At 36.3% G+C, this 16,451-nt stretch overlaps 3 protein-coding genes across 3 annotated transcripts; 1 reads left to right on the top strand and 2 right to left on the bottom strand.

Annotated features, from left to right (window-relative positions):
- Positions 1-3,584: 3,584 nt before the first annotated feature.
- On the bottom strand, positions 3,585-8,178 carry LOC140751317 (uncharacterized). Its single transcript, XM_073085225.1, has 4 exons — positions 7,286-8,178; positions 5,642-5,775; positions 4,794-4,905; positions 3,585-4,322 (listed from the first exon to the last, which is right to left on the bottom strand). Exons 1-4 carry the CDS (start codon positions 8,093-8,095, stop codon positions 4,098-4,100), a joined length of 1,281 nt encoding a protein of 426 aa, XP_072941326.1. The 5' UTR covers positions 8,096-8,178; the 3' UTR covers positions 3,585-4,097.
- Positions 8,179-11,238: 3,060 nt separating this feature from the next.
- On the bottom strand, positions 11,239-13,332 carry Nop60B (dyskerin pseudouridine synthase 1 Nop60B). The gene has a single exon (XM_073085286.1). It carries the CDS (start codon positions 13,128-13,130, stop codon positions 11,628-11,630), a length of 1,503 nt encoding a protein of 500 aa, XP_072941387.1. The 5' UTR covers positions 13,131-13,332; the 3' UTR covers positions 11,239-11,627.
- A 366-nt stretch (positions 13,333-13,698) lies between these two features.
- On the top strand, positions 13,699-15,406 carry Rpb8 (DNA-directed RNA polymerases I, II, and III subunit Rpb8). The gene is made up of 2 exons (XM_073085259.1): positions 13,699-14,114; positions 15,176-15,406. The coding sequence occupies exons 1-2, from the start codon at positions 13,822-13,824 to the stop codon at positions 15,333-15,335; spliced, it is 453 nt and encodes a 150-aa protein (XP_072941360.1). The 5' UTR covers positions 13,699-13,821; the 3' UTR covers positions 15,336-15,406.
- Positions 15,407-16,451: the final 1,045 nt, after the last annotated feature.

Here is a 16,451-nt window from a genome sequence, read left to right as displayed (position 1 = left end):
AACACAACCGGAGCCCTCCAAGCGCGATGCCCAACGGACTCTATCCTGGGGGAGCAGTTTTCGCTCCTCCCACACCATGTAGTGTTTACGACGGTATGCGACACATACCGCCGTCCTTCCCGGGGTCGCTTGCTGGACGGTTCGAGCTCCCACTCTTGCCACCCGCAACCCCGGAAGCCCCCTTTTAGTCGCCTCCTACGACAGGCAGGGGATACCGTAGCCCTATTCTAGTCCCGGAACTACAGGGACAAAACCAAGTACAACCTGGACTCGAAGGTGATCCCCCTGGGACCGCGCCAGACTATCGACTTTCGGCAATATGTGCTCAAGAATGTCCGAATATCAAGAGGTATAAAACTAATAAGTACTACTACTGTGGCGAACCATTTGCAGTTTTTTGTTCATGTCCATAACTGTAATTATAAGGCTGACCGCCTAATGGCTATTATCATGAGCAATAGTTGCGTAAGCAACCACTTTGTTGCTTAAGCACCTAAGCAGTTGATCTGCTATTTAGAAATCTCTTTGAGCGACCGACAAGCGATACATTTTTGAGTTTATTCTAAAAAAATTGTCAACATTCGATTGCCTACGCGTCTGTATAAATGTATAATAAGCGACTAAATAGTCGCCGAACAAGTCTTGAGTCGCGTACGTCGGTTATTAATATGCAATTTATCCAGGGCTTTCGACATTTGGACAATGGGCATGATGACAGTATTAAAAAATCGAAGAATAAATGATTTACTTAGAAACAATATGTTGAAAGCATTCTCAAAAATAGCCTAGTTTTAATAAAAACCTTAGGATTAATTATATTTTCAATAAAATAATGCAGTCGGCCATCTTGTCTAAAACGCTAATCGGGGCGAAATTATGTCATTTTTTAGGCGTGTCACCGTATTGCTTGAACTTTTGTATGGGATATTGAAGCGTGACGTCACTCGCGGACGCCACGACACCCTTGAGCGTTTTCGCGCTTAATTCAAAATTTGTTTTAAAAATGCTAATATTTCCGTTAATACTGAATTTATTGCCGAAATAATACGATTTTTGGAATCAGTAGACATATACCTACATTATAGAAGGGGACTTCAAAATTTGTCATCATGCCCATTACTTACTATAAATTGTCGATCTTTGGTAGGCAACATATGGATAGATTGAGTATCAATAACGGGCATTAATCGCTAAAACTACCAGTTGCTCAAGCCATAGTAGCCAATGAGTCATCATCATCAACCCATTACTGTCCCACTGCTGGGCACGGGTCTCCTCTCAGAATGTGAAGAATAGGTCATAGTCCACCGCGCTTGCCAAGTGCCGATGAATGATCAGCATAATTTGTACCTGTTGTTTTTTGGACATATTTTTTATTTAGTACTCGACTCGACGTCTCTTTAGATCAATGGTTATCTTATTCAACTTCTTCTAGAAGAATAACTCAGTGGTTGTAAAAAGATTATGTATTGATATAGTTTAAGTAAGGTAAACTGGGGTAAGATCAACACTGGAATAAAATCATTTGACGAAATTTTCAGATTAATTTGATAATATCATATATGTATATTTTCTAAATATGATGTTACTTGTATAAATAATGTGTGTGTATACTAATGCACGTATAGTCCGCGTAAAACTGCTAGTCCGCTTTGAATATAGAAATGAATCGCGTCGCCATAGCAAATTGTATGACTACACCTGCTCGCAACAACTTCAGAGCCGACTAGCAGTTTGGCGCGGTCTATAAAGTCTTCTGTGCCGAAGTTTCACTCCAAAATATCTCAAATTACTCTACAATTTTAGTCAGTGCCGCTCTTACCCCAACTTACCCTAATTAGCGGTTAAAAAATCGAAGTTCCTGTATTTGACAATATTTGTGTAGTTATAACGTGAATGTGGATTTATTGATGTCTATAGTACGTAAAAATAAGGCTCCTAATAAGAATATAGTCTTCTGTACATTTAACTTTGTGATTTCATCTAAATGCCTTCCTTCTTCAACAGTCGTAGAGACCGCTCCAAACTTCTAGTCTGCTCTGAATATAGAAACGAGTCGCGTCGCAACAGCAAATTGTAGATATTAGCGGGACGAAGACAGCGAAGGCACCCTCCGCTGCCCGCTCACGCCAGTGTTGCGTCAGTGTGTCCTTACTGGTGCTACGGAGTATATGCTTGTAGTTGTGTTCGACCGCATTGGCTCTGTCTTCCCCTGCGTGCAACAACTTCAGAGCGGACTAGAAACTTGGCGCGGACTATACCACGAAGAATCCATTGTAATTATACTGGACATAACTATGTTTTTGTTTATTTTTTGTGATCATCCTAAATAAACATTGCACCGGAGAAAATAAATGATATTTGAAATTTTGTGAAGTGCCGACAAAGTTTTCTGTGCGTGTGGCAGGGGCGCCACTGGCCATCATAATGTTGCTAGGTTGTGCAAACTACTTAAGAAATGGGAAGTTTTAAACGCTATATTTATTCATATTTAATTTATTATTACGAATCTCAAAAAAAATGTATTAAATTATTAATTTATTGACAAATACCATAAGTTCTAGTTTTTAAGTTTATTTTATGGAATTAACTCAAACAAAACTAAAAAAATACCTATGGAAATTAAAGATTCGTTCATGTAGCTGAGAACAAATTATTTTTCCGAAAGCTACCACACGCACAGTTAAATTCGTTGGACTATAGAACTGTTTTTAAAGCAGATTTAGTCCAACTTAGACCTCAGAGGTAGAAACTCTGTAACCGATTTTAAGAACTAGTTGATCTATTCGAAGTTCAGGTTTTTTTTATTTATAGGAGTAGCAGACGAGCATGCACTCCACTAGATGGTAAAGCTACGGCCGCCCATGGACATCTGTAATCAAGCCCAGATAAAATTAGATTCCCACGTTAGGTCGGGAATAGTTGCGCTTGCTACCCCTGAGGACTAAGCTGGAACGCCTCGGAAAAGTATGTCTCCCTTACCACATGTTACGGTATAAATTACCAATGAAGGCAAGGACTAATTTTAAAAAATAATGAGGCCGGAATTCTGAGCTTTTCATTGCAAAATATGTTACCTAAAGCAATAAATGTATGTACTATGTAGACAGATGATAAAATATTAATTGACATGTCAAAGCAATAAGATAGATAATAAATATGTATTTAAAGTGGTATTACGTGTTTTCTTCATCCTTATGTTACAATGTTGGACATGAATACTATAATAATCTTTTGGAGAGAAATAAACATTAGTGCAAATAGTAATAGTGCAATTTTCTTCAGCACCTTGAGTTCAATTTGCATTTCTTTTATAAAAAACAAAAACATTTATATTATTCCAATTATCTTTTAATTGCAAAAAAATATAATATTCGGCCTATAAATATTCGATATAATAAAATCAATTCCTTCATTGTAAAAATATATAATTTCAGTGTACAAATTCACACGTTAGCGCTTAATATATGAGTTTGTCATAGATTAGTAAAGAAACTTCGCCGCCTTGAAATTGAATGAAGCCACAAACGGCTTATTTGTAAGTTCTTTTTTTGAATTCTTGACAAATAAAAACATTTTTAGAGAAAATTTACGAATAAATAACTAATACTGCGTAATTTACATAATAAACAAATAATTATTTCAAATATTTTAGGGACATTTTAGCACGGAGACATGGCAAAACTTTTTTACGCAACTATTTCAATTGTCAGAACTGGTTACGTTTTCTTGTTAGGAGTGAGTAACCTTTACTAATCTATGGAGTTTGTACTGGATCAGTCTGTTTCAAGTTCTGTTTTAGGATATCTGCGTGTTTTCTTGCCGCGTGGCGTTGTAAACCTTTCTTGCGGGAGTAGATGGCACCACAGAGAGTACACTTTTTCAATATGAGAAAATCTTAATATGACAAAACAAATTTCCACAGATTAAAACAGATTCCCGCCAATTAACAACATTTTTTTTGTATAAAAGACAAAACCATATTTATATTATTCAAATTATATTTTAATTGTAAAAAATATGATATTCAGCCTATAAATATTCGATATAATAAAATAATTCCTTTATTGTATTTAAATTTAAGCATACATATTCATTCACACATTAGCGCCTAATATCTGAGTTTGTACTGGATCAGTCTGTTTCAAGTTCTGTTTTAGGATATCTGCGTGTTTTCTCGCGGAGTGACGTTGCAACCCTTTCTTACGGGAGTAGATGGCGCCACAGAGCGTACACTGGTGTTTCTGGGCCGGCGCATGGGCCGATGCTATGTGCTCCGCTAGGCTTATCTTGTATCCAAACTTCTTGCTGCAAATTGCGCACTGGAAAAATAAATACATACTTATAATTATTTAGATGTAGACACAGACATCTTTACTAATATTATAAATCCGAAAGTACTCCGTCTGTCTGTCTGTCTGGTTGTCTCTTCTTCACGCCCAAACCACTGAACCGATTTTAATGAAATTTTGTACAAAGATAGTCTGAGACCCGAGAAAGGATATAGGATAGTTTTTATCCCGGAAGTCCCATGGAAACTAGGGATGGCGATTTAAGAACGATTAATCGGAGAATCGATTTTTTGGACCCAAAACATCGATTATTTTAATCGATATTAGTAAGGATTGAATCGTAAACTATGCACTTGATCAAGTGATGATCCTTAGCAAAGTTGAAGGTACGAATTTTCAGTTTTATGTATGTTAGTATGTTATATTATTTTCTTTTAAACGCGGGCGAAGCCGCGGGCAAAAACTAGTTACTTATATTACATGTCGTAATAACAATATTACCTCGAACTGCTTGATGCCCAGGTGTCGCCTGCGGTGCGCCCGCAGGTTGGAGCTGGACACGCACCGCTGTGGACACACATCGCACTTGTAAGGCCGCTCGCCCGTGTGTTTTCTGCAATAAAGTTAACAACATTATTAATCCTTAAAACTGTTAGGGAGCATCCATTAGTTACGTGAGATGTTTTTAGCGATTTTCCGAAACCCCCCGAATAGGTGAGATGTCGACAGATCCGCCTCAACCCCCTCCCCTCTCCTAAAATCACGTAATATTTTTCAAGGTCTGTTTCAAGTGTCAATGCATTAGATTGATTTAAAAAATCTCGACTCGACAGAAAATCGACTCACCCCCATATAAATGCGCCAAATACATGGTGGGAAATCCTCCCCTACAAAAACTCTCAACATGTTGCAAAACTCCGAACTGAGACTGTCGGAGCGCAGCCGCTGCCCGGGCGTGATTATCCAGGCTACAGGAAGATCTCAATGTTCTGATTGCATTGGCCAAATACGAATTGGGAAACCACTCACATAATTTTGATCTATTTAGGATTCTGTATCCAAAGGATTTAAAACAGGGCCTGATCTGTCTTTCTTGCTGCTGCCCATGGACATCGGCAATTAACCCCAGACAAGACTAGATTCCCACCTAATGTCGGCCACAGATGCACTGCTACTCCTGAACACAAGGCTTAAATGCCTCGGAAAAGCATGCCTCACATACTAGACACTTCAAACCAGAACACAGCAGCGCTTAACACTACTGTTATAACAGAAATAGGTGTGGCGGTGGTGCCGCCGGAGTCGAACCACAGAGAGCTCTACCACCTTTAAATGTAATTAAATTTTACCTCAAATGTACATTAAGTGATGATTTCTGGACAAAGCGAAGGTTGCAGTACGAGCACTCATGTCTTTTCACCCCCATGTGGATCATTATGTGTTTCTGGAGATAGTCCTGCCGGAGGAAGACATTCCCACAAGTCTGAAATGAGAATAATAGGTATTTTTTATAATATAGGAGTAGCAGACGAGCATGTAGTCTACCTGATGGTGAAAGGCTACTGCCGTGTACAAACATCTGTAATCAGCATTGATAATATTACATTTATAGTATGATTTATAGTATGTATGATATTTGAAGGTGGTAGAACCCTCTGTGGTTCGACTCCGGCGGCACCACCGCCACACCTATTTCTACCTAATAACAGCAGTGTTAGGTGCTGCTGTGTTCCGGTTTGAAGGGTGTGGTAAGGGAGACAGACTTTTCCGAGGCGTTCCAGCTTAGTCCTCAGGGGTAGCGGCGCATCTGTGGCCGACCTCAGGTAGGAATATCTAATCCTATCTGGGGTTGATTACAGATGTCCATGGGCGGCAATAGCCACTTACCATCAGGTGGACTGCATGCTCGTCTGCTACTCCTATATAAAAAAAAAAAAAAAAAAATTGTCGTATGATTTTATAGTATCAATAATATTAGATTTCATACTATAAAGCACCCACAGATTTCTATCTGACCTTGGCCATAGATGTGCCGCTACCCCTGAGGACTAAGCAGGAATGGGTATGAAAGTATGTCTCGGTTACCACACTCTTCAAACCAGAACACAGCAGCGCTTAACACTGCTGTTATAACAGAAATAGGTGTGGTTGTGGTGCTGCTGGAGTCGAACCACAGCAGGTTCTATCACCTTTAAAGTCCACCTGTGTAAGTTAGATGTTATCCACACCATTCCACAAAAATGCAAGAACTTAACAGTGTGTCAGTGTGATTCTAACATCATTTCAATAAATGTGACAATGGTAAAGTCCACTCCAAACTTCTAGTCTGCTTTGAAGTTGTTGCAAGCAGGGATAGTCAGACATACAATACATACAACTACAAGCATATACTCCGTAACAACAGTAAGGGCACACTAACACAGTTATGTACCCGTGGACGAGAGCAGGCAACGTCGGGGGTCAGACACGTGTTGGGGGGCCGCTCTGTTTTTGTCCCGCTAATATGTATTTGCTGTTGCGACGCGACTAAATATCCAGAGCAGACTAGAAGTTTGGCATAAACTCTACGTCCCTGGTCATACCCTTGATTTTACCATTTTTTTTTTTATTACACTTTATTGACCAATAAAAATGTAGTGGTACAATAGGCGGACTTAATGCTAAGTAGCATTTTCTACCAGTCAACCTTAAGGATGTGCAGAAAATATAAAGGCGGCGCAAGATACCTGTTAATGTTAATAATTGAAAGAAGAGAAAGAGAAAAAAAAGAATAAAAAAAAAAGAATAGAAGGATAGAAAGATAAAGTCAAACATGAGAATATAAAGAAAAGAGAGAGAAAAAAAGGACATGTAAATAGATATATAACAATTAAATAGTTAACTATGATAAACAAAGAGCAAATATAAAATGTAATTATTTAAGTTTATGACTTTACCATTACCATTTATGACTGACTTATAATTGTTAAAGTAGATTCTAATACAAACCTCACCTCACATACAAAATGATTGTCAATAGAATCATGTGTAGACATATGATCTTTCAAATCATCTTTAGTTTTGTACGACGCATCACATTTCCTGCATTTAAATATGTTTTCTGAGCTCTCTACCACATCACTCTCCTTCCCCGCATGATACCGCATATGCGCTTCATACAACTTACGGACGGGGAGGAATCGACTGCATATGGGACACTTGTAACCTTCTTTCAATGCTTTACAGAAATTAGTTTCATGACTCGTACGTGTTCGAGTATTTTTGAACCTTTTTTCACAACCGAAGCATTTGTATAGGCCATTTTCGATGCCATGGCACTCTGAGTTGTGGTTTTTGAAGTTAGTGGTATCGTCGAATTGTGAACAGCAAATAAAACAGTAGTTTTCCGATTTTGATTTTTTTCCTTTTAATTTCGCTTTGAACTTTTTTGTTTTCGAATTTGTGTCTTTATCGTCGAAATCGGTGTCAAATTCGTTCTTTACTTCATTCTTAACGTCTGTTAAACCTTTATTTAAAATATCACGTAATTTACAATCGGCGTCTTTGCAAAAAGTTTTGAACGTGTAAAACTTTTTTAATAGCTCAAAGCATTGATCACAGATTCTATTCGGGTAATTATCACACAATTCCAAATTCAAACAGTCCTTTATTATGTCTACCACCTCGATTTTAACTCCGTTCAAGTTTATGGTGTTATTAACGATTTCTGTATACGAGTTTTTCTTCCAGCAAAGTCTACAAACATCGCCTTGTAAGAAATATTCGTACGATTTGATTAAAAGCGTATTTACTGTGAATTCCATAAGAAAATTTTGGAATTAAAAAGTAATATTATAGACGAGTTATTTACAAAACAATATCAATGACATCGATACAAATATAAACAAATTTGAGAAAATGACATATATATATTTTTTTAATGGTGTTTTACGGCTTTGGCCTTTCAGCCTACACTGACATAATATGTGAGGCACTTTACTTCAGTTATGTGCTACTTTACTTTAGTCTGATGTAAGTCCTCAGAATAATTAAAATATTTACTCTGAGCTATATTCTCATATTTGGTATGCTGGTGAAGAACTTACAAGAGCGTAAAATAATGAGCACACTTATCTTTTTTATAGTTAACGATTTTTTTTGAAATAGTTCTAGCGATTTTAAATAAAGCGGATAGAAAAAATGCTTCTCTATTATACGCTCTAATTTTAAAGATGGTAGGGCAAATCTAAGAGTATAGTAATGGGCAAATATGATACGCTCGAGGAGGTACAAACTTCCCAATGCCTCTATTTCTAGCATGAAGCAGTTCTGCTTTTTGGTGAAGTGCCACAATATTATTTCCATAGCTATATAGCATGCTAACTGACCCGGCAAACTTTGTACCGCCCTAAAATCTATTTATCAAATATATTTCATATAAAATGTAGCCTATGTTACTCGCGGATAATGTAGCTTTCGAATGGTGAAAGAATTTTTAAAATCAGTCCAGTTGTTTTTGAACCTATTCATTACAATCAAACAAAGTTTTCCTCTTTATAATATTATTATTAGTATAGAAGTATAGATTAGCTACGTATCGGCATTTGATAAGTATTTTATTAATGTAAGGTATCGGCAGAGACTTGAATATAATGTTTAAATATTGAGGCTTTATCTTACTAATGTTAAAAAATAGTTTGGAGTGTAAGGTCAAAAACTTAAATATAAAAATAAAACAGCACTTTGTTAGACGATTTTTAATGTCGACAAACATTAATCTTACATCTATAAACCTTTAACTTATACGAACTTAATCTAAAACATTTATAAAAAAAAAATGCTACTGTTCTCACTGACACAACTCGACATGAAGAATGTTATAACCCGTAAAATTCTAATTTTAATGTAGTAACGTTACTAGAACGTAATTTTACAAGAAATGACTTAAGCACTTTTGTCACAGTTCATTATTTTTCAATATTTTTAGTATTCTTTCAATAAAAATGTAATAAAAACGACTTTCGTAAGAGCGGGAGTTAGAAATACCGCTATTTTTATTACAATCTTATTCGAATCATTTTATTTTGACATTTTTTTTAAATGCTGAATACACTAATAAAAAAGGTAATTTTGAGTAATAGCGCTTATAGTCTCCGTATTATCGATATTACCCCACTTTACCTTCATTAGGGAAATACAATACCACAGACATATAGACAGACATACATACATACGGATTTAACATACACCATACCATATGAGCGTTAAAACTAAAATAAAAACTTACAAAAATGTATTCTGTAATCTTAAAAAACATTCAATCATTCAAAATCAAGAAATCTACACTTGCGTTTACATATGTGACAAATTTTGGCCGATTTTTTAATATAGAGAAACTACAATATAGAGAAATAGTTATATACATTGTATTATTAAATTTCCCCGCACTAAAATCTTTATAATCTGTCCCGAGCCTGTGAAAATAACTTCCAAAATTAGAAGCCACAAACCTAGTAAAGTCCGCGTAAACTGCTAGTCCGCTCCGAATATAGAAATGAATCGCGTCGCCATAGCAAATTGTATGACTACACCTGCTCGCAACAACTTCAGAGCGGACTAGCAGTTTGGCGCGGCCTATACCCATTCTCATGGAAAGAAATAATTAAAGAGAAGATTAAAAAGAGAAACAATTTAAAAATGTTGACCGTAATTCTTAGCAGATAAGTGTCGTGGAAACGAATATATTGGCCTTTTGGGACCCTTGGTGCGGAACCCCTTATGCCCTTCGTGTAGACGCTATGCGCGGGTCAACCTGTAATTATTTATCTCTTCTCATTGTCTTCAGTATAATGAATATATAGAAATTATTTACTTTGATAGTGGTTTTTAAGTGCCCTCATTTTGATTTATGGGCCCCACGCTAGCTTTATCCAGCACTGATTGATACCTAACTTTATAATAATCTTAAACTCTCTTGATTTTTCTTTATTACAACATCAAGTTTGTCTTGGACATTCGAATTCACTTATTTAAGTTGCTTATATACCTAAAGTCTAGAGTATATACCTATTTTAGAATAAAATCCCTAGATTTTTCAATAAGAAACATATAATTTGACAAAAAAATCGTTCATCATCAAAAAAACTGTAAGAACTTCTAATAATTCTTATGATTACCATACCGGTCTAGATTTTCCGGCTTCTACCCCGGCGAGGTAAACATCTCAATTATGACAGAATCGTAATATAAGAGCGTAAATTTTATATTTATTTTAACGAATTTACTGGCCATTGGTGTAGATTTGACCATAATCATTTCAAAATCTGTTTATTTTTCTGATAACACTACAGTACGTAGCTACCTAACAAGTCATATAAAATATAAAAAAAATAGGTACCAATATGTTTAATCTTAATCTATATAAAATATAGATATTTCTATACATAGGTATAGCATATACATCAATAGTGTTGTAATGTGGCCAGTATTATGTAATATATGTATATATTTTGAAGCTGTGAGTGTGTCCTACAAAGACAAAGTAAAAAACTGCATATATTTACCATATTTAGGTAAAAATTGTATTTTAACTTCATGTTTAAACATTGAGTAGTATAACTATAAAGCAGTGTTTTTCAAACTTCATAATAACATGACCCCTTGCTATTAAATAAAGTATATGTTAAATTTTGCAATCTGCTTCTGTTAGTTATTTCTATTGTATTTTATTGTATTACAAATATTAAATCTGTATATTTTTTATTTAAAGTCATAATTAGAACTCATTTTAATACATAAGGGAGATATACTTTTATGAGGCATTACAGCTTAGTTCTCAGGGGTAGCGGCGCATCTGTGGACGACCTCATGTAGGAATCAAAATTTATCTGGAATTGATTATATAGCCCATGGGCGGCAGTAGCCACTTACCATCAGTTGGACTGCATGCTCGTCTTCTACTGCTATATTATAAAAAAAACATACTTAAATCTCAAACAGACATATTTTATATTGATTAATAAGTAGCCTTTAATAACATTTTGTTGTTTAAAATATGTTTATTCACTTCAAATTTCCCTTTTCTCTTTTTAAGCAACCTTCTTATAGAGACTTTGCGACCCCCCAGGGGGTCAGGATCAAACACTTTGAAAAACACTGCAATAATTTGTAAAATCATGTTACACATATATTGTATGTTATCATATTGTTATATCATGGCAAATGACTTATATAACAAGTTTGATTGAAATTTAAACATAGGAAAGTGACAATTACAGATTTGATTGAAGATTGCCACTTAATACAGAGTAAATCTTAAAGTAATCTATATCATAAGTCCTTCTTAACTAAAACACATCACTCATCCTCCTTCTCCTGATGCTTATCTTTTTTCTTCTTTTTCTTTTTTTCTTTTCTTACTGAATCGTCTCCTGCTTCTGCTTCTTCCGCCGGCGCTTCTGTTGCTTCTGTTGCTTCCTCATCACGCTTCTTTTTCTTTTTCTTCTTCTCTGATTTCACTTCAACCGAGTTGTTAGGGTCATCAGCATTTGCTGTGCTGGCTGTCCTCTTCCTACCAGCCTCATCAGGTTCCCCATTCTCCGACTTGTCCTTGTAGTCTACATAACTGTTTAGCCATTCTTTTGGAGTGTTCTCATTAGGTTTGCCATGTTTGTCCAATTTTCCTTGCTGTATCAGGATTTTCTTTTGAGCTGCTTTCGGACCCAGGCCCCATTTCCTTGGGTATGTATCACGTTCCATTATAACTCGTTTGAGCTTCGCTGCAACCCCGTGGTCACAGGATGCGATTGTTGACGTGGTCATAAGCGCTACGGCTAACGCAACAGCCTCACCTTTTGTGGTGACTATGACGATCTCCTGATCGACTTCGATACCATCCTCGTATCTCAAAATACCAGGTACGAGGACTTTGGCTCCGTAGCAGACCGCATTGACAGCACTGTCCTTTATAAAGATCCTCTTATGAGCAATCAGTAACCCTTCTAAAGGTTTGATTACTCGACGAAGATAGGTCTCATCTTTGTGGTTTTCGTATGCCCATTGAGCATCTAAGATGTCATGCATCGTGACCATTCCTTCCTTCTCTCCCTGGATACCAGACCGGACTCGACGGAGCTCGATCATCTGGCCTCCTACTCCAAGCATCAGACCTAAGTGGACACACATAGTCCGGATATATGAACCGGCTTCGCAGCTTACCCAGAAGACTCCAATGTTTCTCTCTTGGTCATAGTCGAGTAGTTTACTGTCGTAAACAGTACGAACACGCAGTTGTCGTTTCACAGCGGATATGAGTGGTGGACGCTGGAACAACGCTCCTCGCAGCTTCTCCAGCCCTTGGGTGACTTTGTGAAGACTATCCACAGCTGAGTGCAAGTTGAAAACAGCTACATACTCCTTACCAGCGTTCTGTTGCGACTTCACGAGCCGTGTGGCGCGGTCGATGCACACGATCAAGCAGCCAGTGACCTTAGGGTCCAGGGTACCGGAGTGACCGGTCTTTTCCACTTTTAAAATGCGTTTTATCCACGATACTACCTCATGGGAGCTCGGGTTGCTTGGTTTGTCGACGTTTATGAAACCACATTTAATATATTCGGATATTGGACGCTTTAACGGCGAGTTACCAAAAGGCAACGGGGTATAATGATTAGTGCGCACATTCAATCTATCGAATCCTTTTAACAGTAACGGCCAGTACATAGTATCGAGCTTCGAGACATTTTCAGATGGCTCGATTTTGAAGTCTCCCAGCTTCTGAAACGTACCCAACGAGACCGCATCCTTTGATTTTTTCTTCTTTTTCTCCAATACATCAGTGCCCGGCACAACTTCAGCCATTTTTAATTCTAACTATTTCTATTTGTTTTGTATCACTTAACACTTAAGTTCTCGCACATGTAATATTTGTTGTAAGTTGTTTTCGGTGGATTCACGCGTTTACCAAAACACGTGCAATTACATGACGCAGTGAGGTTAAGTTGGTCGGCTTCCGAAATGTTGCCGTGCCGTGGTTTTTTTGTTTCGTTTATACATCTGTATTCCGTAATCAATATTCGACAATTCGGATACTCGTACTAATACATTTTCATTTCATTTCACTAAAATAATACTATGATGAATAAAAACATTAATTATAATTATTTGACAATATTATGTATTCAAATCTAATCTTTTTGTTCATTGTTATTTTCTTATGCTTTTTTGTGAAAAGGTAACAAAAGATTTTCTTTTCACTACATTTATCTTCTACACAAATGAAGATTAAATGGATACAATTTGTTATTTTTATACGAAATACAATAGTTTTAACAATTTTAACGTGATAATAATTATTGTTAATGATTCGTTGCTATCTGTGTTATCGTAAAAAATGTTGAAGCGTTGAAGGTTGTCAAAGTCAACTTATCAAGTTGTGATCTTGTCAAAATTGCATTGTGATTGTGAAGAGCGTGGAAATCCGCGCGGTATTTTGTTTTTAAAAACTATACAAACTTTATTATTGTGCGCTATAAATTAAAAAAGCAAAAACATGGCGGGAGTTCTGTTCGAAGATATTTTCAACGTAAAAGACATGGATCCCGAGGGAAAAAAGTTCGACCGAGTGAGTCGTTTGCACTGTGAATCAGAATCGTTCAAAATGGATTTAATTTTGGACATAAACTCGTGGATATATCCTATGGAGTTAGGAGATAAGTTTCGATTGGTGTTAGCGACGACTTTGAGAGAGAATGGTTATCCTGATGGCGGCGAATGGAACCCTCTAGAAACTGAAGGGAACAGAGCTGATAGTTTTGAATATGTTATGTCTGGAAAGGTTTATAGGTTAGATTTATATTTTTTTATAGAAAGAAGTTGATAGAAGTCTTTAAAAGGTTTTCAACTGGTTTTGGTGGCTGCTCATGTTGCTAGAGAAATATTTACAAAAATAGTTGTAAAAAGACAAATTTAAATTATGTTTGAAAGGTGGTGGAAGTAGTAGCGTTCATTTAGGGAGGTATTGTCCGCGCCATACTGCTAATCCGCTCTGAAGTTGTTGCGAGCAGGTGAAGTCATACAATTTGCTACGGCGACGCAATTCATTTCTATGTTCAGAGCGGACTAGCAGTTTACGCGGTCTATACTAGGCACCCATGTCACATCTATTTCAAGCTCGAAGCAGTTCCATGTCTTGGTGGAAGGGTGGATGCTGGCTGACTTACATAAAAGCTGACCATATTAATCCCCAAGTAAATGTAACAAATCTGTGGTTGGATTTATATAAAGCCTTTTTGATGTGAAACATCTATAGCCGCACGTAAAACCGATTTCTGGCGTGGAGACGCATGTTTATATATACAGTCTATATGCAGTAGTGTGTACGGTGTGGCGACGAGTCGCCATGCGCAATCGTAATATTTTATTTTATCATTATGACATATTTAGTTCCTATCACAATATGTTCTTTTCTGCATATTACTTTTACAAAATAATGTCGATGTTTCACATCTGCCAGGCGTCCCGTGATGGCTCACATTTTTTTTTCTATGTATAGTTGGGTATAGTGCATGCTCTATAGGATGCATGCTCTTTTTCAATTGCATAAAAAAATATTGATAAAGCCACTTTAGTAGTCTTTTTAACCAATTAAAAAAAAAGTTTCTTTATTCCACAACTATGTATTTAAGTTTGTTTGTATGTCCATGACTTTTACAAAAAAATTACTGATCCAATTTGAATAGAGTATTTGGTTTTTAAATATTTTTTCTAATTTTAAAATGACATGCAATTGTAACTTAAGGTTAAGTGAGTTAATTTTTTTTTAATCTCCTGTTATCCTGCAATCTGTCTGTCAAGGCAAAGAGTTAAAATAATTTAGAAAAATATTTTTTTTATCTTAATTACAGGATAGAGGGAGATGAAGCAGCGATGGAGCCGGCATCAAGATTAGCAGCCTATGTGTCCTTCGGAGGGCTTCTAATGCGGCTACAGGGAGATGCTAACAACTTGCACGGCTTCGAAGTGGACCAGCATATGTACTTGTTGATGAAGAAGTTGGCTTTCTAATGTTTAAGTTTAGTTTTAAGTAGTATAAGTTATATGTATGAAGTTAATAAATTTCAATTTTAAATATAAAATAGTGTTTAGTTTAATGAAAGTCTTTTGATAAGCGATTCGAAGGATTAGTAAAAGAGCAAGTATATGACTGACACTGATATGAGGTATTTTAAGGAAAATTTTATCAATTACTAGCTGACCCGGCAAATGTTGTGTTGCCGTATAAATAAAAAAATGCTAAGGGTGAACAACCCTTATCACTTAGGGGTATGAAAAATAGATAGTAGCCAATTCTCAGACCTACTGAATATGCATATAAAATTTGGTGATAATCGGTAAAGCCGTTTCGGAGGAGTATGGTAACTAACATTGTGTCACGAGAATTTTATATATAAGATTTTGCATACTTCCATGGGCGCCGTCGGAATTATTTTCAGGCGTAGGTGTTTGGGCCATAGCGCGTAGTATCAAAATTGTCTTACATACATAAGAGGCGGACTAAGCTCTTCGGAGGACCGAGATGGAAAGTATAAGCCAATATAAGGCTTTGAGTCTAAAAAGTTATTGTATTTTACAAACTTGGTGACCTTTTTTTCATTGACTATTTCATAGATTAGTCCAGACGAGCCCTTTTTCGCTAATATATTTGCTTTATTAGATTGAGATTTTTTTATTTTTACAGCTAAAAAGGTTATCAATTCCAAACATGTGTATGATTTTATTTAAATAGGCATATTTAATAATAATATGGATCAATTTTCACATGCAATAACACGGATAAAATAAATAATGATTAATAATTTAAAATATTTAATTTAATTCATTTTGAATTTTATAAGTAATTTTATATTGATGTGCCTCCGGAGAACATACAGCATTGCTATGAAGAAGCTGTGTGTACTTTGTATAATCTGTGGGTAGAATATTTATCTGGTATTTTTAGTTCTAACTTTTGACACCAGAGGTCGCCAGCAAGTCTACGCGGGAACCGCCGCCATTTTAAATTGTCTTAGCGTTTTGTACTTTCGTCGGGAGACTTTCGGGCTCCGAAAATACAGTATATATATAATTTCTGTTGTGTACAATCCGAAATTATAAGAGAAATAGTTTGACTAGTTTCTTAAT

This window comes from Epargyreus clarus, unplaced genomic scaffold (assembly GCF_041222505.1).
Source record: "Epargyreus clarus isolate Ecla_fem2 unplaced genomic scaffold, WU_Ecla_fem_2.2 ptg000022l, whole genome shotgun sequence".
NCBI lineage: Eukaryota > Metazoa > Arthropoda > Insecta > Lepidoptera > Hesperiidae > Epargyreus > Epargyreus clarus.
The sequence above is the reverse complement of the archived record's forward strand: the minus strand, read 5'-3'. Positions and strand labels throughout refer to the sequence as shown.